Source organism: Aptenodytes patagonicus, chromosome 2, assembly GCF_965638725.1.
Source record: "Aptenodytes patagonicus chromosome 2, bAptPat1.pri.cur, whole genome shotgun sequence".
In the NCBI taxonomy this organism is placed as follows: domain Eukaryota; kingdom Metazoa; phylum Chordata; class Aves; order Sphenisciformes; family Spheniscidae; genus Aptenodytes; species Aptenodytes patagonicus.
Genome location: NC_134950.1, coordinates 51,473,298 through 51,494,071, shown reverse-complemented (window position 1 = coordinate 51,494,071; position 20,774 = coordinate 51,473,298). Strand labels below are relative to the sequence as shown.

The 20,774-nt window shown below is 41.0% G+C and overlaps 1 protein-coding gene across 1 annotated transcript in view; it reads left to right on the top strand.

The window, feature by feature from the left end:
* Nucleotides 1-20,774, top strand: part of TAF4B (TATA-box binding protein associated factor 4b) — a 73,097-nt gene that overhangs the window by 15,896 nt on the left and 36,427 nt on the right. Inside the window, exons 2-9 of the mRNA XM_076332220.1 lie at nt 127-275; nt 1,041-1,148; nt 5,438-5,605; nt 5,711-5,833; nt 8,033-8,122; nt 11,465-12,043; nt 17,030-17,165; nt 17,768-17,873. Of these exons, the coding sequence (XP_076188335.1) occupies nt 127-275; nt 1,041-1,148; nt 5,438-5,605; nt 5,711-5,833; nt 8,033-8,122; nt 11,465-12,043; nt 17,030-17,165; nt 17,768-17,873 (1,459 nt within the window). The remainder of the gene's footprint in view (nt 1-126; nt 276-1,040; nt 1,149-5,437; nt 5,606-5,710; nt 5,834-8,032; nt 8,123-11,464; nt 12,044-17,029; nt 17,166-17,767; nt 17,874-20,774) is intronic.

The following is a 20,774-nucleotide window of genomic DNA, read 5'->3' as shown; positions in this document are numbered from 1 at the left end:
TCCTTGGAGTAAGAAACTAAATATTACATTATCTTATCAGTGTGGTCTAGTTATTTCTTCCACAGGAGCATAGGAAAGCCATAATATCGCTTAATTTCTAACAGTCTGGATGTTTTTCTCCAACAGGAACTGTTCTTATCAGAAGCAGTAATGGCCAACTAATGCTAGTATCTCAACAAGCAATAGCACGAGCACAGAGTCAGCCACAAAATAACACAAGCATGAGACCATCTGTACCGACCAGCACACCTGCAATCAGAATATGTGCTGTACAGGTAACTTCTCTCATAGCTTTAATTTGACGTAGCTGTATGTTATGTAGTTATAACAGGGTTTGCAAATAAGTTATGGAGGGTCAAATAAGCATTTGAACGCTTTCTGAACAGCATGATGGTGTTTGGTTTTGCATGTAAACATCACTATGTGCTTTGCTTTCACAGTTTGAAAAAACTGCTAGCCGTTATATATGGTATAGTTGAAATAAAGGAGTTCCTCTCCGACAATGATGTAAAGGGTTTTAAGAAAAAAAAACAAAAAACAACCCAAAATCCAAAAACCTACCTAAATGGTTACTGCTTGTATCTGCAATCTTGCGATCATCTGGTGGGAAACTTCTATGAAGCTGAGGGCCTTTCCCATGTCCCCAGGGTGTTCTTTCTTCCCTGAGCTCTGCTGGCTTTTTGCTTCTGTCTCTTGTAATGTACTCGGCATGTAGCGGGTATTAAAAAAGTAACCATCTGCATAGGTCTCACCAACATGCTCATCCTTTAACTGTTTTGTTCTGATTAGGCATTGTGTCTAAATGTTTCTGAATCTATTCTTGAATATTAAATTGGTAGATGAATAGCTGCTTTGAACAGTGTTTAAACTATATGGGCTATGTGAATGATGCCTGTATTGTTACTGTAAGATTGGGTGTCTTGGTTTGTATCAGACAAGAGCAGGTACTAACTTCAGCATCTGTTTTATCATTGACTTGTCTGACAACTGTTCTCTGCACATGTTTGTTGTTTGTTTTTGTTTTTTTTTTTTTTTTTAAGAACTCTGGCACCCAGTTACTAAAGAAAGTAGCAGCTACTCCTGTGAAACCATTATCTCAAACAACAAATGCTGTGGCTTCTACTGTTCAGCCACCTGCTGTAATACAGGTAGGTGGCAAGCTTTATAGTGTGATGGAGTAAGTGACAGAACTGAAGAAAATACAGATGCATTCTTGTTATTCCTAACTCTAATCTGGTTTTCACTGAGCTGGTAACTTTTGTTGTCCTCATGATAAATTCTTTCCTGAATGTCTTTTTTTAAATGCATAATTGAATTATGCTTCTGCCAGCGTGTGTCAGCTCATCTTCTCTCACTACAGTAGAAAGCGCAAGAACAATGGATAAAATAAATAGTTCAGAGAGCCGTTTCCAGTGCTTTTGTACCCTGTGACACAGCTCCTTCGAGCTCTAGCTGACTCTTTTCTGGGAGATGGAGGCTTCCTAATGCTCTCTCCTGTTTGGGTTCCCTGATTCCTTAGGGGGGAAAAAAGAGTATACCTGGGATGTTGTTGAGGGGGAAATGAGCTGTCTGCACTAGTCAAGCTGTTTTTCAGGTCTACATTTTTTTCCCCGATTAAAAGCTGAAGGAACGTCATAGCTGAAAACCTCTGTTCTCTAATTGAATTTAGTAGACAGGTTCCGCAGATACGACTGTAAATAGACAGTGGTTGGAAATGCCTCATTATTTTTAGGTAGTGTTTTTTGTCTTATTTCTTTTTTTCTGGAGAAAAATGTTGTAGGACTCTTCAGAAGAGGCTCTTGCTACCTGTAGAGTTATGAGACTTCTCCTAGATACAGTTCTTCCTCTGTTCTTGGGGACCAGAGTTCTGGATAAGCACATGTGATGAAAAGAAAACAGCTTCTTTCTACAGCTAAAATATTCTGTTCTCATAATGTGGAGGAGAAATTGGGAAGAAGTGTGGCTTGTATATACCTTTTCTTTTGTGAACAAGAGGTTGAAGGAGACTGGGCTGTAGTGGTTGACCAAGCACTCGGTAAATGAGCAGGATCAGTCATTCAAAAAACCATGCTGGACGTATGTTCTTGACCTTGAGGGTGTTTGAAGGGTTGGGGGATATGTTCGCTGACAGCAGTAACTAACAGTCTGACTTCCAAATTTGTCCTCCTGCTGTTCTTCTGTATCAGCAACTGAAAACTACTCACAGCTCTGTCTGTGATCTTTTTTCCTCTTCCTTCTCACTACAGATGGATAATGTTGGGGCTAAAGGGGAAAACCTGGAGACCTCTCTTAATACATTTTTTATTTTGCTTAGAATAGAAATAACATACACTTTGTGTCTCAGAACAGTAACAGGTATTCCTTACCCACTTTTATTCTGGAATACTACCTTGCAAACCATGTGCTTGTGATCTCTGCATAGACATCTTTAGGATATAAAAGCAATATTCATCTACTATACTACCCTTGCACTGGGGAGAAGAGATGAAGGTAAAGATTTCTTCTATCTGATGGATGAAGCTGCCTGCATCCTCACACTCTCATGTGGATAAACATTGAGATTCATCATGCTATTAACTTTTCTTTTTTAAACTTACATCTGCCTTTGACTGGGTTCTTCTGTACTTTCTTAGTTCAGTTTTGATGTAATCAATTTAACTTGTGTTCTTCTGAGATGTTTAAAGAGGTAGACATTGCAGTATTTTTTTGTAAGCTGTATTTTTTTCTGTTGTAGAAACTTGAACACTTCTAATGAGTATAGGGCTGGATTTAAACAGCAGGAACGATGACTCTAGGAAAAATTAATAGTGCCATTCTGTGTGGAGTGGCTTCCTTGGAGTCCCTCTGTTTTGCAGAGGATTGCAAAGCCCTCTGTACAAGCTCCTCGTACAATAAAGAGTAAGTAGGTGCAATATGGATACGTCTTGCCATCACAGGGCCACCTCACTCCTCACCCTGGGGCAGACAAGAGAAGAGTGCTGACAAGGGAGTCCATGCAATAAGGTTGCAGGAACCGTCTGGGGAAAGAAAGAAAGCGTCCTTGGGTTTGATTTCCTTGGCAGCAGTTCATTCGTCAGTCCTAGAAGAACTTGCTGATGTTAGTCTTGACGGTTTTTTGAGGTGACGGGAGAGGAGTGTTGGTGTGGAAGTATGATGTCATCACAAAAAGTGGAAGACAGTGGAAAGGAAATAATCCTTGGCTTGGTTGTGTATCTCCTATCCTCTGCTAAGTACAACTTGGAAGACTACTGTCTGCAAAACTGTAGTTACTGACTCCAGGATTATTATCCTCATCTACAAAAATATTTCCATTTTTTGACATTCCTGAACATTTAAGCTCTGAGGTTAGACAAAATACCTGCACGCTTTTATTTTTTACCTTCTTCCCAGATGGGGTAACGAAGCTGCAAAGTATCTAATTAGCATCATGCTGAGGTACTTTCATTTAGATGCAGAGCACTTCTTCTCTTGAAATGACTTCAAAATATGCAGGATTAATGCCATTTTTTGTGGTGACTGTTTCTCTGTTGCTCGAAGTGAGAATGAGAATTGTCAGTAGTGAAAAAGGTTGAGGGCAGATGACAGAAGTTAATTCCCATATATTCATCTTCCTGGGAAAAGAGTCCAGCAGACTTCCTGTTGTTCCCTCCCTCAGCTGATAAAATGCCGTTCTGGTCTCGATGTGTAAACACGCTGGAATTTGCAAGAGATCAGCTCCTGCGAACCTCATGTTTTCGGGCTTTTAAAAGCCCAGGGCATTGCAGCTTGACAGATCTTTACTCTGTCCCCTTCCGTCTTCCTCCCGTCCATCTGTTTGTGGGATTCTTGTGCCCAGTTTGCCTCCCTGTGGTCTTAGAGCTGTTGAGCCTCATCCTTGGAAGAGGCAGCGGTGGTGGCAAAGATCCTGCAGAGAGCTATTAAAGTGTTACCAACAGTGGGAGCCTAAGCTGGAAAGCTTTCTGGTAGCTGCCTGCTTCTTTCATGTCAAGCTGGCAGCAGCTTGGGGGGGTGGGCGGGAAACCACCCAGGAAAAAATAATTTATAAGTAAACAACAAAAGTGCAAATGTTTTGCTTTAGCTTTAAATGTTTGCTCACTGATTTTTTTTTTTCCCCCTATCCTGAAAGACTTAAAAGCCCTTTGATATTCTACATGATGTCTGTCCAACTCTGATCAATTTTTGTTTTATCCATGGTAGGGTAAGTTGGGCTCTTGTGCGACTGTCTTATCATTAATGCAATTAGCAAGTTTTAATTTGTGATTGCTGGAATTAACTGTGGTGTTTAAGTGTGTTAAGAGTCAGTGAACGCAATTGTGTTGCACAGATCTAAGCCTAGAATTTGGCCTGCAAAACCAGACTTTCCCTTTCTCTTGGGAGGTTTGGAGGAAAAAGAACACCCAACTTCAGGTTTCAAATGCTAACCTGAAACTCTTGCTCTTCTGTAACCTGCAGGTTCAGTCTGGCTTTTTAGTTTTCAAGTTGAGAAATTGAAAGTAGTGGGTTTTGTAGAGGCCAAGTCTTTTACTCATATTGTATTCTGTTGTATCAGAACTGTGTTGGGTTTTTTGAGTGTGGGTTTTTTGTTGGTTTTCTTTCTTTAAAATCTGAAGTAGAAATACTTCAATTTAGTAGGTTTTCCTCTGGAAACTACTATTTAGCGTGGTTTGCAAAGGAGAGAGGCAATTGTGTTCTTATTTTTTCCTAAACCTTCATTACTCTCCTGTTGCTAGAGCTTCTGAATCTGTTGGTAAATTCCAATGAGATTTTAAAAAGAGGTCTCAAAATAACTGAATTTTGTGAGGGTTTGTGTCTGGGTAGAGGAGAGATCCAAATTGCTGCCCACAAGGAAAAGTCAGGAAGAACTTGTTAGGTGCATTTGCTCAGCTGATTGCTGCTGCTGGCACGTGCATCCTTCCAAAGTGGACATGACACCTTTTGCTTACTTTTGTGTGTGATACGAAGAGTAAGGGATATTGCAGTTGGGAGAGGAGCTGCAGGGGAAGAAAGGAAGATAAATAATCCCTTAAGGTTGTATTTATCTTCAGCATAGTATTGCCTGGCTTAGCATTGTTCAAAATTCATTAGTCTTAGACTATAGGAGCCTGGCTAAGTTAATATATTGGTTTGTTCAAGACAACTTTACCTTTCTCTTTTCACTTGAAGTTGCAGGCAGTGCGTCAGTCTGGGTGAGCCTTTGTAATTTCTTCCCCCTGCCCTTGATTTAAAAACAGAATTATGGCTGTGGGGGTTCTGTCGCTTACTGTATTAAATAGAGCTTCTCAGAGCAAATGAATCCAAACTTTAAAAACAAAGATAAAAATCATTTATTTATGTTTTAAATAGTAGTGTGGAGGCAGGGTGCTACCTTATACACTAGCGAATACAGTATGTTTGTCACGTTAGTCTTTGGTTAAAAAGTGTTAATTTTTCTTTTCAGCCAGCAGCTGCAACAGCTAGTGTTACTACAGTTACTGCTGTAAAGCCTTCGAGTACTGGAACACCTGTAAAACTTCCAGTTACAGGACCACCTGCACAAGCTATCTCCCAAAAGGCAGTCTCTGTGAAAGCAGAGGGCACAACAGTAGCACAGACCAGCGCTTCTACAGTAAGGAAAAAAAAAATTTTTTAATTAAAAATTAACATTCTCTATATTCATCAGAGGTTGGAGAGCCAATGCAACATCTAACAGTCTTCCTTATTTCCACGCTAGGAGATGCTAGAGAATGTGAAGAAATGCAAGAATTTTCTTGCTACACTAATAAAACTGGCATCTAGTGGACCTCAAGCCCCTGAGATGGGGCAGAATGTGAAGAACCTGGTGCAAAATCTACTGGTGAGACTTTTTTTAAACAAAGTTGGTATTATTTGTGTATCGTTTTTGACATTGACTTCATCATAGTTTTTGTTCCTTGTCTCTTTTTTTTTGTTTTTAAACAGCTGAAGAGTTGGATTTGTGGCTGAGTACATCCAACCCTCTTTAAGTCTTACATTATAAATCTTATTTTAACTGGATCCCATGCTGTATTTCCCCCCCCCCCGTTTCATTTTATGCACACAGGTAACTGACAGCAGGAGGAACTGATAGTGTTAACACAGCTTCTTGGTCTGAGCTGCTTTTTTTTTTTTTTCATGTTAGTGTAGTTTTGAGTCCTCAATAGCAAGAGTACTGCTGTGGAGGTTGTAATGTAGTGCTAAGTCTGTACTACTGCTTTACTCCAAGACAGAACTGACTGACAGGTTGATAGTGAAGCTCCAGTGGAACAAGCATGACATTATCTATGTCTTTAGACAGTGGGATGGAGAAAATAACATGGTAGCTGCCAACCTCTCTCTCTCCTTGCAGGTGGCTTCCGTATGCTGCTTTGTGCTGTACCCCAGCACAGCTGGGTTTTCTTGGTAATGATTTCTCCTGCCACTTCTTGTCTTGGCATTTGACCGCTGCTGCTGTTTTGTTGTTCCACCATAGCAGAAGGTTGTGGGCTGGTGGAGCGGGATGGCTTTGCTAGTGGTACCAAAGGACTTTTCAGTCTAGAAAAGCGTGGTGTAGACAGAGGTGTAATTTCAGAGAGCAGATTGTTTTAAGATGCAGCCTTGCAAAAATTTGATTCCTCAGCCTCTGTGTCCCTGCTGGACTATACACCTTGCTTCTGTAGGAAAGTACTAGAGTTGTTCCTTCTTGTGCTTACAGTGCTTTTATTTATTTATTTTTTTTAAGAACCGTTGTTACCAGATATTAATACATCATTAACTATGCACTTGTTTGCTTTTTGTAGTATTTTAAAAATGCTGTTCTTCTGCCATTCAGTATGTGTATATGATTTAAATGCGAAATAAATTAATATTTCATATGTATGAGGGAAACAAGTAAACAGCAGCTGTGAAGTAAAATGGTCCTCAAGGCAGCATCTCATGAAGTGGGTGTCAGGTGCCTTGTATGCACTGAGATGTAGTGTACCAAATCATTGCACCTGTATTGGTGAGACCTCGGTGACCTGTATCCACAGCTCAATGAGACCTAACAGGCAGCAGATCAAATGACTAAATAGGAAAGCTGCTGTAAGTTCTGTTTGTCTGTGAATATACAGTCCTTAAAACCCCTGCTCTGGTCATGTAGCTCCTTAGAACGGTTGTTCCGAAGGAGAACATGGGTGGGAGGAGCAGTTTCTCTGCAGAGACAGAGATCGGTGCTGGGGTCCCTCTTCCTTGTGTGTCTGTACCTTCTTGGAGGAGGCAATGTTCTTGGTGACTCCGTGGCAGGGTCTCACCTGGGAGCATGAGAAAGGGCAGCAGTGTCTGGGGCTACCCACCACCTTAGCCCCGTTGTGGTGGCACCGAAGTAGTGAGTGAGGGGGTCTCAGAAGTCTGCTGCAGCTTTCTAACCCTTCCAAGCCCTTGAGTCAGGTGTTTGCGTGGGGCAGAGCACAAAGCATTAAGAAAGGAGACTGTACTCTGCAAGGCAGAGGACTATTACCATAGTGGTATGCAGAAGTGATGTTCTGATGTTCAGTTTCTCCTGCTTTTGAAAGACGATGTTAAGTGTTCTGCTTTATTATGCTATGTATGCATTAGACTAGAATTGTTTTACAAAAACTACTGAGTTGTCTTTTGTCTCCAGTCTCTTTAAATTGATCTTTATGCAGATAAACTACCTTCACAGGAAAAAAAAGTAGTTGTAGTGGATTTTAAATATCTCTGCATAACAATGAGGTACTCAAACGGATCAGTGCTACTTACGAACTTGTTTCTATCAGTTCACTTCAGTGAAGGGGTGTTTGAACAAGTATCCTTAAGTGTGTTAACTGCCTGTAGTTGAAGAAAGTAATTCAATTTGATAATACTGTATCTAAATTACAACATAATTTTATCCTAAACCCTTTTATTTAAAAATAGGGGAGGGAAAAAAGCATTTGAGTACTGAAATTGAGCAATTCCATGATAATGTAAATTTCCATGAATTTTTGATACGTCTGGGGGAAAAAATATGGTAGATTCATAGTTATAATTTACCGTTGTAATTATACTTTCCTCTTAGGAAGCAAAAATTGAACCAGAAGAATTCACAAAAAAGCTATACATAGAGCTCAAGTCATCTCCACAACCGTATTTAGTTCCTTTTCTCAAGGTAAGTGTCTGATTGTGGAAGTATTTAATGAGGGGGAGGGAGGAGGACCAGAAAAGAAAAGGAAAGAGGCAGAGCATTCAAATAGGTATTTGCTCAGGTCAGTTGAGGAAATGGTGTTTAACCTAGCCCTGTGTGACTGTTGCTCTTGGAAAGACAATTTTTTGGGGGAGGGAGGATTTCAGAGGAGTAATTTATGCTGTGTTCTTAAATTGGAGAGTAATTACCCTCTAGTCGTTAGTGGAGACTAATGTTTTGGAAGCTGGTGCATCTACAGTAGAGCAGCTATACTAAGATGAACTCTTACTTTCTCATCAAAACTTTCTGTATTAGAACTCAGAATGTTCTAGAAGACTGACAACAGTGGCTGTGCACAGCTTATGCAGTATTTAAGCTCAAAGAATCTGCATGAAGCTATTCATCTGTCTGCTGGCTTGTGTTTAACTGGGGGCAGAAAAAAAAAAACCCACCCCTTTCTCCAGACGGGGTCTGACAGGACTACTGCAGCTTAGGAAATGTAACCCAGGACAACTCTACCTTCAAGCAAATAATCACATAAATTAAAAAATGCTCTCCTAACACTTTTAATCATATGGTAGAATGGTATTAACAAAATAAAAATGAACATCTTCATTGTACGGCAAGCATTAAATCCCAGTGAAAACATGGAAAACTTGGTTACATTTATTTAATTGCAATGTACACAGTATTCTTAGGCTTGATAGATCTGTACTTTTCCTTGGCATTCATTATAGGCATTGTGGAGAATCAAGGAAGAATAGTTAAGTGGTAAAGCTGGGACAGAGGTTTTCTGGAGTTTGTCCTCTTTCTTAGTGTTTGACAGCACATATAACAATGCATATGATAATGTTGATATTACTCTAGATGGCTGGTGTTAATCTGTTCAAGTGTGGGATGAATATTTTTGTTACAGTGGCAGCCTTTAAATGCTTTGCTAGCAAGTTTGCCATGAGTCTAGAAGGCTATGCTCATCTCTGCAGGGCTTGATATAAAATTTTCATATTGGTCACTTATTTATTCTCCGTTTAATTCCCTGGAGGCTTCTTAAATGCCCATGCAAAAGCTAGAAAAACAAACAGCTCAGAGTATGGGCTTTCCTGCATCCAGTGCAGCTCTGGCTGCAGAAGTGCTGGGCTGTGAGTGCAGGGTCAGTGTGACGGGCAGAGGTTTCCTGCGAGCTGCACGGAGTCTCAGCAGAGCTCTACTAACTGCCAGGGCAAGTTTGGCTTCAGAAGTAGCATAGCTGCCTTCTGCAGGGCCCTGGCTGATGAACCCCACTGGATGTGGGCTGGCTGCGTGTGTGTGGGGCCAGCTTAGGTGCTGTTGTGCTGTGTTCCCAAAACAGCGCAGGTGAACCTCAGTAGCTCCACGCAGACCCAGCCTAAGTCTGGCACAGCTAGATCTCGTCAAGGGCTGGTGAGCCCTGACAGCCCTGGACTTGTTCATGCAGAGGAGCTGGGCCAAGGGGTAGCTGTGCAGCACTTGCTGAAGCTTCTACCCCTTTGGGTCCCCTAAGGGTTTATTAGCTCAGGCACAGCACTGTCCTCATGCACTCGCAGAAGTGCTTGGCCTGAGTTAGTAAGCCATCCCACAATGTGGAGAGCTGCTACATGTGGTGCACAGACCTTGAGGCGGTTCCACAGGAGTTAAGTTGGGTTCGTCAGTGTGGGTCAGACCCTGACCCATCACAGCAGAGCCGTTGCACGTTTCTCCTGCGGCATGCTGCCAGGTACTGGTATCATCTAGGCTTTCTGTTTTGGGCAGTATCCATACCCCATAATCCTTGACAAGGTGCTCTCTTCCTGTTGCATGCTATATTAACAACGAAATACTGTGACTTCAGAAATGTTGCTTAGACATTGTCATGGTCAGTTAGCTGACTCTGTAGTGTTACCCATTCTTTAAAACTTCGTGCACCCTGATTTGCTTTTTTCCAAAACGCCTTAAGGATGTGTCGTTGATACACACCAATTGGGTCTGGTCTCTTAGCTCTGAGCAGCTGTGACAGGACCGAGTGCCAAATGGAAGGTGACTTCAGGAGCACTTCTCTAAGGTGCTATGAGGATCGGTGCTGGCCTTGTTTGTGGGGGAAATGCTTGCAGCTCGAGTCTGGAAAGACATGTGATAAGGCTTGTTGCCACTTCACTTTTAGCTAGTGAAGTGGAATTTTAGGGAGGACTCTCTGGAGTTGTCTCTTATCTTTGACCTGCAGGTTCTTGATGAACTTGTTGCATGTGTTTTATTTTGTCTGTTCCAATAGGTGGAAAAGTACAGAGACTTTGGCTGTAAAGCCTGCTTGATTTTCAAATCTGTGCTAGATGCTTTTGGTAAATAAATTGCATCAGGAGCATGAGGAAAGCTGAGCAGCATTTTAAAAGAAAAGGAAGTGAACATTAATGACAGGTGTGCCGCAGAAGGTCTAGATGTCCAAACAATTTGTTCACTCGGTGTATTAGCACGTGAGACAACATGTTCCTTTTGCATGAAGCCCAGAACAACAGCACTGTACTGGAGACTCTTACAGACTTCAAAAACTGTTGGGGGAGGGGGAGGAAAGGTTTGTGAGAATATACAGGTAGCTGCAGAACTGATTTCCCTTGGTTCTAAGTCATATCAGATTGTAAATAGTCAAGGAGAAAAAACTGTAGAGGGCTTGAAGATTATTCTGTCCATTAACCTTCTCAAACATAGCTGTAGTAAAAATGAGATGTTGCCAGATACCTTTACTAATGTTCTCTTGTTGCAGAGAACTATCTGGCTTAAGTTGTGCTGCTGCAGCTATACAGGCATTATTAAAGTGGTATCCCCCCCTAGTGTAGATACAGCTGCATTGGTATAGAAGTGCTCATATCTTCAGAGCTTGTTTCTGACTTTATTGGCTAATTTGTAGCTCTCTGTCAGACAGGCTCCATGGAATAAACACAGCTGTTACAATACAGGAGGTTTTTTTTTTTTTTTGCAAAACAAAATTTTTTAAGGTAGTAAAATGGTTAAAATGGTCTTTTTCTAGAACACAAATTTCGAATTGGGAAATCTAAACAAAAGAACAATGTTATGGGTGAGTTTCCGGATAGATGGGAATTGCTACGTGCAGTGAAGCTGTGGTGACTGTTGGCCTTTGCTCAGCCTCTATTGGTGATTCTTGTGGTCTTCACTGAACAGTATTGTCGTCAATTTAAGGGTGCCTGAATTCTAGCAAAACTTGTTTGGAATAAGCAATTTATTGTCTCATGAAAAATTAAATTGGAAGATGAGGGAGAAGACTCAGTATCGGTATTGTGGAAGACTGATGTTACGTCTGGTGTTTTTTCATTTTTCTTCTAGAAAAGCATGCTTGCCTTACGGCAGCTAATGCCCAATGCTCAGAGCTTCATCCAGCAGTGTATGCAGCAGCCAGCTCCAACCCAAGGAGCTGTTTCGACTTGTACCTCTGCAGCACCAGCTCCTTCGATAGCAGTGGCAACCTCAGCTGTAGCAACAACTTCTCTTCCAGTTATAAAACCAGTGTCTGCCTCTGTGACAGTCACAGCCTCTCCGGTTATAAAACCAGTCCTTGTCAGTGCGTCGGCGACAGCTTCTCTGCAGACCGTGAAGCCTGTCCCTGCCTCTGCAGTAGCGACAGCATCTCTTCGGCCTGCAGCTTCAGGCCTTGCCACAACGATAGCAACATCAGGGCTGACTGCTATCCAAACTGTCAAGCCAGTCTTCACCTCTGCAGCAGCAACGTCCTCTCTCCAGTCTGCAAAGCCAGTGCTGGTCTCTACAGCGGCATCTTCAGCAGCAACCCCTCTCCAGCCTCTGAAACCAGTCATTGGAACCCCAATCAGTATTAAAATCTCACAGCCAAACTCCATCGTTGCGCAGTCAGTGGGTGCTCAGCAGGTGGTTAAAGTGAAACAGTTGGTAAGATGAATGTCTCTGCTTCTCTGTAACTGCGCTTCTTTTGCTTTCACTCTTACCGTTTTGTCAAGAGGATACCAATTTGGATCTTAGTGGGGGTTTTTTAACATATGAAGCTAGTCTTTCATGAGTTAATCAGTTATGTTTGTCGTAGTTAGGGATGTTGAGCCCTTGCTGAAAAGGTGAATCTAAAGCCAAACTGTAAGCTCGGTATCTTGCAGAACATGCTGACCACCATTCCACCAGACTGAACATCCAGCTTGAGACACGAGGGAATATGAGTCTGCATGCAATGCATGCAACTTGGCTAGGTTGGCATCTGAAAGAAAAGGCAGGAAATGCTTGTGTCAGAAACAGAAATTGCTGATGGGATGCTTATGTTAATTACTATTAGATACCTTGTTAGGGCTGTGCCTCAGCTAGCCGCCAGAGATTTCAGTCTCTAGCTTGGTAGTTCCTACCCTGGATACTTTGCAGGCACAGGTGGCTTGATGGTGTTTAGTGATATGTTAAATGAAATGTACGAACTAGCTCAAGGAGCTTTTCAGAGCAGAGTTCTGACCTCCAAATTTACTAAGACATGTTAATTATGAAGTCATCCAAAAGTGAGCTTTTTCTGTCAGGCCTCATTAGCTAACAAATTCCAGGAGGAATAAATGTCGTCTTAACACATTGCTTTTGAGGGTATTGTTTTAACATTTTTTTTCTTGGCACAGGTTAACTTCTTGCTAATGTTAATGCTAAATACCAACAAACTGTGGATCACAGGTATACCCAAAAGAGCAATGTTGTGAAATACATTAGGTTTGGTTTATGGGTGTTTGAGATACCAAGTAGTATGCTGTCTGACTGGTCTACCTGCAAGTAATGTTCTCAAGTATTTTGAGAGAATAGTCTCCCTTTGGCAGATAAAGAACTCGATTCTTGAATAGGACTTCCTTGTAAAGATTTGTTCCTTAAAAAGAGGGGAAAACATTAGACTCCCTATAAAGCTAGGTGTACTTTCCACAGGTATAGTAGGGCATCTAGTGTGTGAATTTCCTTTGTAGTTCATTTATTGTGTATACTTGATTTAACAATATTCAGACCCCTAAAATGTTTTGCTTTTTTAGTTTTCTTCCTTTCAAAGTGCTTAAGGTGGATGTAATACAAGAATCCTGCATTCTAAATAAAGAGCTTATGCTACCAGGTTTTCACCTTTTTGGACTTGCTTAAAAAGAACAAAGCACTCAACTGTATGGAGGGGGTGGGGGCTCCTTTTTATGAGTGGGTTTGTTTCAAAAACAAACAGTTATCAAGCATATGCATTAACAGTCTTTGACAGCAGTAGCTAAAGCCAAATTGGAGAAGGAGTTGGTACCCTTACTGTCTTTGAGGACTAAATTAGAAATTCCAGCCAGAAGAAAATGAGGGCTTCTTAGGTTGTACAAGGGCTGGAAAGCAGTTTGTTGGCTACACAGCAAGCCATGTAATCCAGGGGAAAGGTTGACCATCTGTACAAATAGACAAGGAAGCTTAACTCTACACTGGGGAGTCAAAACACTTCTTGAATATGATATTGGTGAACTCAAGAAATGACTTCTGCCTCCTCCACTACTGCAGTGTGGCAGCCTATTGCAATTGCTTTTCTTCGCAGTGCCTTGCAAGCATTGAATTGCATACAAAACATGTTTTTATCTTCATTTGGGTAGATCCCAGGCACAGTGATTAAAATACTTGCTCTTCAGAATACCTATTTGATTGTGGTCTTGGATGTAGTTGAAGGACTGAGCTGACCACTTGGCAGCTTAGCCATGTCCAGAGCTTGGTGTTTGTTCAGGCAACCTGTTAGCACAAAGAGTAAGTTAGTAGAAGTGGCTGCATCTTCTAGGGCTTCCCTGGTGCATTTCCTTGAAAGGACAGAGGGTCTGTTTTGTCCCACAAGAAAACAAATCTGGACCTCGCCTCCCTGAACAGAAGGGTCCTGCTGCCAGCTGAAAGGAAGCACATGCCAGCTGTGCAAATCTGTCCATACAATGCTGCCAGCAATTTCTTTCCCTTTCCAGCCCTTAGGGTTGTCTGATGCCATACACTCCCTCTGCATGCCCATTTCTAATTTAGGTCTCTCGTGCTTGAGGAATGTAAAGCAAACTTTCATGTGCCAGCTCCGATGTAACATTGGTGCTGCTTAAGAATGCAGCGCTGCACTATTTTAATATCAAAATTGTGACTGGAGTGATGCAACATGTAACTGTCTTTTCTGTGGCATGATTATCGAAACTCTGGGTGAAAGCTTGTCTTGCTGAAGTATTGCTTTGTCTCTTGTTAAAGCACAATAAATGAAAATTTACATTACCAGCTGCTGGCTTCCAATGGTGAGAAAGCTGCTGTGAGACTACAACTTCATTTTAAGCATAAAGAGCAAGAGTTTTATGGTGTAGTTCCCGCAATTGCCAGTGGGACATGCTCCCTGGACGTTGCTAGTGGTTGAAGCAAGGAGTGAAGTGCTTGTGCTATTCCAGCCACTTGTTCTTAGTGAGTTGTTGTTAGTGTCGAGTCCTCTGAGCTGAGCTTTCTTGAGCAGAGAATCTCCTCTGTTATTTTTCAAGAGGTGTTTTTTTTTTTTTTTTGTTCTGGATGTATATTTTGCATTCAGCTGGTGAGGCTTCCTCCATGAAGCAGTACCACTTGTAGCATGTGATGATACCTTACCATCTCTCCGCTGATCTCTGAACTTTGCTTTATGAATGCAAAACAGGTTCAAGTAAGGCTAATCAAAGTCTCTCTCAGGCAGCTGTCCCTATGCTGTCAGCTGGATGTTGCATTGCATTTTTTTTTACTTAAGAATATTGGTGCTTTTTATTCTGATGTCTCTGTCAACCTACTTAATGGGGCACAAAGGAACAGTCCCTCATCTTTATTACTTCTTGCTGCTAACCTGAAGAAAAGAGCCAATAGCTCTTTCTTACAGATATTATCTATTTTTTAATACTTTTTTCTGGCATTAGATCCTTGTTGAAATTTCTAGGATTGTTGCCCTGTTCCGTTGCTAGTCCCAAGGACTTCCAGCTTCTGTTAGTCTAGCAGCTAGAATAGCAAACACAAAATTAGTTTTACTGCCAACACATCCTTTCTGTTTCTCATTGATGTAGTCTCCTCGGTTACTTGATTTACTTCCCAAACTCCACCTAGGCTGTTGATTTAACACTGCCTCTCTCTGTTCTTTTTGTCTGACGCACTTTCATCTTGAATGCTTATGTTTCCTCCTGTGCTGTTTCAGTGTTTTGCATGGTGAAGATGAAGCATCATTCTCGCTGGTGGTAGGGAGGATCTCTAGGTGCGTGTCAGTGTGGGTGCTGGTGGAGCCTGTGAATAGTTTGTCCAAGCTGGTTGGTGGCTCAGTAATTATCTGAACACATAAATGATGCTCTTAACATTATTTGCAACTTCCAGCATATGGAAGCTGGATCTTTCAGAAAGATCAAACTGCGCTTTGGTAAAAACACATAGAAGCAAATGTTAGTGTCTGTACTACTTCATGAGGAAATGCTGCCTGTGTGAGCCTTGACTCTGTCCACAGTCTGTCCCCGTACTCCCGTGGTTCTTTCCTCTTATGGATCTTACGTTTCTTCTCAAGAACTGTCTGTTCATTGTCTGGTTCTCAGACATCACCTTCAGCTCAGTTATTCTATGTTACTGTTGCTATGCCAAACCATGATGCTATTAATATGGGGGTGGGTGGGGTGTATCTTGACTATTTGATACACAAAGTACCTCTTTTTGTGAATGTGTGATGCTTATGCTGATGATGTTTACTGATGAATCTGAAGTTAGATGACAGAATGAGACAGCCTAATTTCTGAAGCATAATAAATGTCAGTTATTTAATTAAACTTGTGCAGTGTTGCTGTACAAGCACTCTTTAGACTTTCTGAAGTTAGAATAGAAGATGTAGAGGAGAAAAAGTGGTTTCTTGACCATGAAAATTCCTTTGTATTAGCTTTTTGCTGCTAAAAAAAAAAATAGGATTCAATCTGAAGATATTGATGATAATTTGTGCTTTGGTAAAAGCGTATCTTTCTTCTATTTGTAATCAAGAACTCTTCCAAAGGATGTATCAAAAGCTGCAGCCGATATTCTGCTAGCTAGGAGGCTTAGAAATGAGGCTTTTAGGGATGCTGCAATATTATTACTTTTCTTGCATTTTAATAGCTGCCCCTGAAGAGGAAGAATTAGTATTTATGGGCTGTGCCTGTAGGTCTGTGTTGCGATGACATCCTGCTCTCTGGTTTTGTTTCTTTCAAGAGCCTCTTTAAACAAAACTGTCAACCCCCTTCCTTTTTACCCTTCAGCAGTGTACTGATGTCTTTGTGCAGAGGCTCTACTCACTATAGGTCTTGCTAGATGGTACTTCATGCTCCTGCTAACTGATGTGTTCAGTGTACTTTTGCTTAACACTTTGAAACGCAGCATCTCAATTTACAATTGACATTGCGGCTCCAAAAATGCATTAGTAACTTTATAGTGTGTACTCTAATTCTTGACAGGAAAAGGATTTCATGCAAGACTTGTAACTGTTTGTTTTGATGTTCTCTCTTTTTAACTAGGTGTATATGGTACCTACCCTTTTGAACTTACTGTCAGGCAGACTCAATATTCAGTTGTTAGTCTGTTAAGCAAGACTTATGGAGAGGAAAGCCTCTTAGTGTAATGGATTGTGTAATACTCAGTGAAACTTGTCTAATATTGTTATCAATAGAGAGTAGGGGTGAAGTGTCTGTTAGAGCTCACTGAATGAGCTGGAGCTTAAAGCTCACTACTGGTTGTTAAGATTTCTTGTCATGAAGGAAAAAAAAAAAGTGAGGTTTTTCTGAGCATGCTGTTTGCTTTAAAAAGCTAGACATGCGTGCATGCCCAGCAGCACTTCTGGCTAAATGAACATGTTGATACTATTTGCTCCTCTGTATGTTTAGCTCTTCTCACTCTTGATATTGGATATTTCACTTCCAGGTAGTCCAACAACCATCAGGAACCATTGTAAAGCAAGTATCCACACTCCCGCAACCCTCAACACTGACCCTACAGACATCTGCTGAGAAAAGGATGCCGCTGAATACACTTGTTCAAACTAACCAGTTTCCTGCAGGTAAAGTGGAACCTCTTTAATGGAGAAGGCAGAGGACTGCTGAGGTATAGAAATAAGTGCCGGCTGTTGGTAGACTGTAGGAACGTAAGAAGGTAGTTGTCTATTGGGAGCAACCAGCTCTGTGCGATATGTTGAACATCTTTACTGTCTGCTTGGAGTTCTGATGAGAAACTCAGTGCCATGTCTACTTCTGGCACCTGTTAAAAGCATGTCAATCAAACACTTGTACTTGTTAAAATACTGCGAGTAAGCTCCTTGCAGTGAACTTCCTTTAAACCGTGATGCTTTTGAGAGTCTTTTCATCAGACTTTGCTTTTTCCTTCAACAGGTCCAGGGTGATGCATAATGTGAGTTTGTCTCAGCCAGCCAGTTTTCACTAAAACCTTTAACTGGTCAGCATAGAGGAGGATGTTTGCTGAAAGCGTGTAGGGTTTTTGGCCATATAGAACATGTAGAATGTAAGACTCGAGTGTCTGGTTTTCAAATGGACCTAATTGGTTGTTATTGAGTCTGCCAGTAGCCTTTGCTAGAAACATGAACTGATTAAACAGTTATCTTAGCATTTTGCTTTCTACTATGGCATGTTCTTTGTTTTGTTTTAGGTTCCATTCTGAAACAAATTACCCTGCCAGGAAATAAAATTCTGTCGCTTCAAGCATCTCCTGCTCAGAAAGCTAAAATAAAAGAGAATGGAGCAACATCCTTCAGGTAAAAATAAACAATATAAGAAGCTTACTATAGGAAGGAACAAAAGGAACAGACAGCAAGTATAGAGGTGGGAATGGAGCCCAAATAAAAGCAACTTTCTTTAGAAACTTGTTCATGATAGGTGTTTTTCACGTTATAATACTAATTGGCAAGGGGGAACCTAAAAATTTTGACCTCATAGCAGCTCTTAATTATTCTTAATGTAAGAAAACTGTCCTGATGAGAATGGACTTTCATCGTGCTATCACAAGAGTGTAATTATATAAACAGTGTGCATCAATATGTATCAGTTTTTCACTTACAGAGGAGGCATATTGATCTCCATCCTATGAGTACTATTAACTAATCTAAAGCAAAGTTACCTTGTATTAAAAGCTCTCCATAGGATTAAAGCAGATATAACCTCTGTTTTTTACAGATGGCCAGATAGCATTGAACTGTTATTTGGACGGGCTGGTAACTTGTCTAAAGCTCTGTGCTGTATTTCAAAATCTTTCATTAGCTCCTCTTACAAGCTTGTTCCTGTAGAGGTGAAAGTCTTTGACTACACCTATAATTATGGCTTCTGGCATATTCTCTAGGCCTTTAGATTACAAGAGTGCTTAATCAGTTACCAGAACTAAAAGCTTTAACTTTTCAAAAGCAGAAATTACTTTTGTAGCTCTGAAATGTGATGATGGAACAGGGATACAGACTGCTATAAGCATTATTGGTCTTATGACTTTAAGGCAAGCTTGAAGTTGCTCTCCCAAGGATAAAAGCAGACATGTCAACTGGTCAACAGGACAAAGGTGTCTTCTCATCTCTTGAAAGCTACAGCTTTGTGTGCGCTGATATAGACAGAGAGCTGTTGTTGTTTACAGTAACATAGAGTATACAATGAACACTTGAAACACTGGTAGCCAGAAGTTGAAATGAAAAGCTGATGTTAAAGCAATAGCTCTGTTCAGCTGCCTCAAGCTCTTACGAAATATACTTCAGAATATAATTTGGGATGTAATTTGGGTAGTGATGTTTGGGAAAAAAAAATCACTCATAAATATCATAATTAAAACCACAAAAAACTCCTACAAAAAAAAATAGAAACAATTTCTTTTTCTGTGATCTTCCAATTGGAATATATCAACTGTCTTACATGAAAAAGTTTGAATTCTTGACGTTCCTTCCCTGAATTGTTAAATTCTTAGTGTAGGAAAAACTCTGCTTTTATAGTGTGATCCAAGATGGATTTCTGTTCTTGCTTTTGGATTATGATTTTCAAAGTAGCTTAAATCCATGAGAATTAGATTTGAAATCTCGAGCTCACCTTAAATTTTTCTAGTAAGTCTCTTGTCTCTGAAGAATTTATGTCTTTGGATACACCCCTGGTGCTTCTTTATTTGCTGCTATAACCAAACTTTCTGACTTTAAACACTACATAATGAGAATCTTCATATATCTGAACCTGGGCAGCGTGTACCTGAACTTTTGGCTTCCCTCAGTCCGGTATCTGTGTTCTCCGAGCAGGTCTCTCACCACATAGTGTTCATCTGGCCTGGGCAATAGATGTTCCCTGGTAAGCCGTGAAGTGGTTTGCTCTCTTCTGTCCTGACTTTCAGTATTCCCAGCACAGCTATTCTTTGTGACCTGTGATCCATCAACAGCTGATCATGTGTGAGGCAGAGAGAAGCACCACGGCCCCCTTTCAGGTTTTGTGATGAGATTCGTTATGGGCAGAGAGCATGTCTTGTAATTGATGCGGTTATACATGTGACACTTCAAACTGTAGTCTCTCATTGCAGTTTGTCATTGAGCCTGACTCCCTCTGCCATTGTGTGACTAGGTTAGGTTAGGTTTCGAGAATGTAATACTCACTAAGCTGTACTTAATAAGCTGCAATTTGACCTTGTCTGCTCTTTAATAGGCTGTTTTAGGTTGCTTGAGATGAGCAGTAGAAAAAATGGCGATTCACACACACACACACCCCCACACCCGCACACACCCCATTTAAAAAAAAACAAACCTTCTAGAAATTATTTCAGCTAAGCAGGGGCATCACTGGCACTTGATTGCCCCATGGCATGTATTGTAAAGGGCAGTCTGTTTTAAAAGCATCAAGATTTTTATAAACTGCTCTACATACTTCTGTAAAGTATATGTTAGAGCACCCTGGAAAAAATAAGACACATTTGCATCTTCAAATATTTGTTTTGCATCTATTCTATTTAATAGAGTTGTTCTCCAAAGCACATAAAACTCTGACTTGTGCATTTTGTCTGGAAGGTACCAGCAATCTCAACTAGCAGACAAACAGGAGTGAGACAGCAGAGTGGAGAATGTCTGGGCAGCTGCTCCTCCTGTCCCGTGGTGGTGGGGAGCGCTGGTGGTTCTTGCTCAGCTGGAATTGTTCTGTCCCACATAGTTGTCCGTGATGGTGCACGCAGGTTTGGGTTAAGCGTGCCTTTCTAGTTTTCCCTTTGACTGTTGTTTAAAATGGAGTAAATAAAGATGGATTCATAAGAAGAGATGTGTGTTGGTCAAACACCAGAGGGTGCCACAGACTCACTTTTCAGCCAATATGGGCAAATTCATAGATGTGAGGTGCATCTGCATTGCTTGAGCTTCTATTCCAGTGGAATATTCAATGTAAATGTCAAACCTGACTTCATGCAGGGTAATGCTCAGAACTCTGTGTTCTGTTTTTCCCCTTGTCCTGATAAGCTTAAATCACTGGAGACTTATAGCAGCTGGGAGAGTTTTTCTTGTTGATTCTGAATGTGACATGACCAAATGCAAAAAGCTTTAAAGGAAGTGGTGTAGAAGAGGGGCTTTATGGAGGGATTGCTGAAAATGAAAGCCAGTACGTATCCAACAGAAATGTCTGTATGTATAGTCTGGAATATTTTAAATTTATCACTTTAG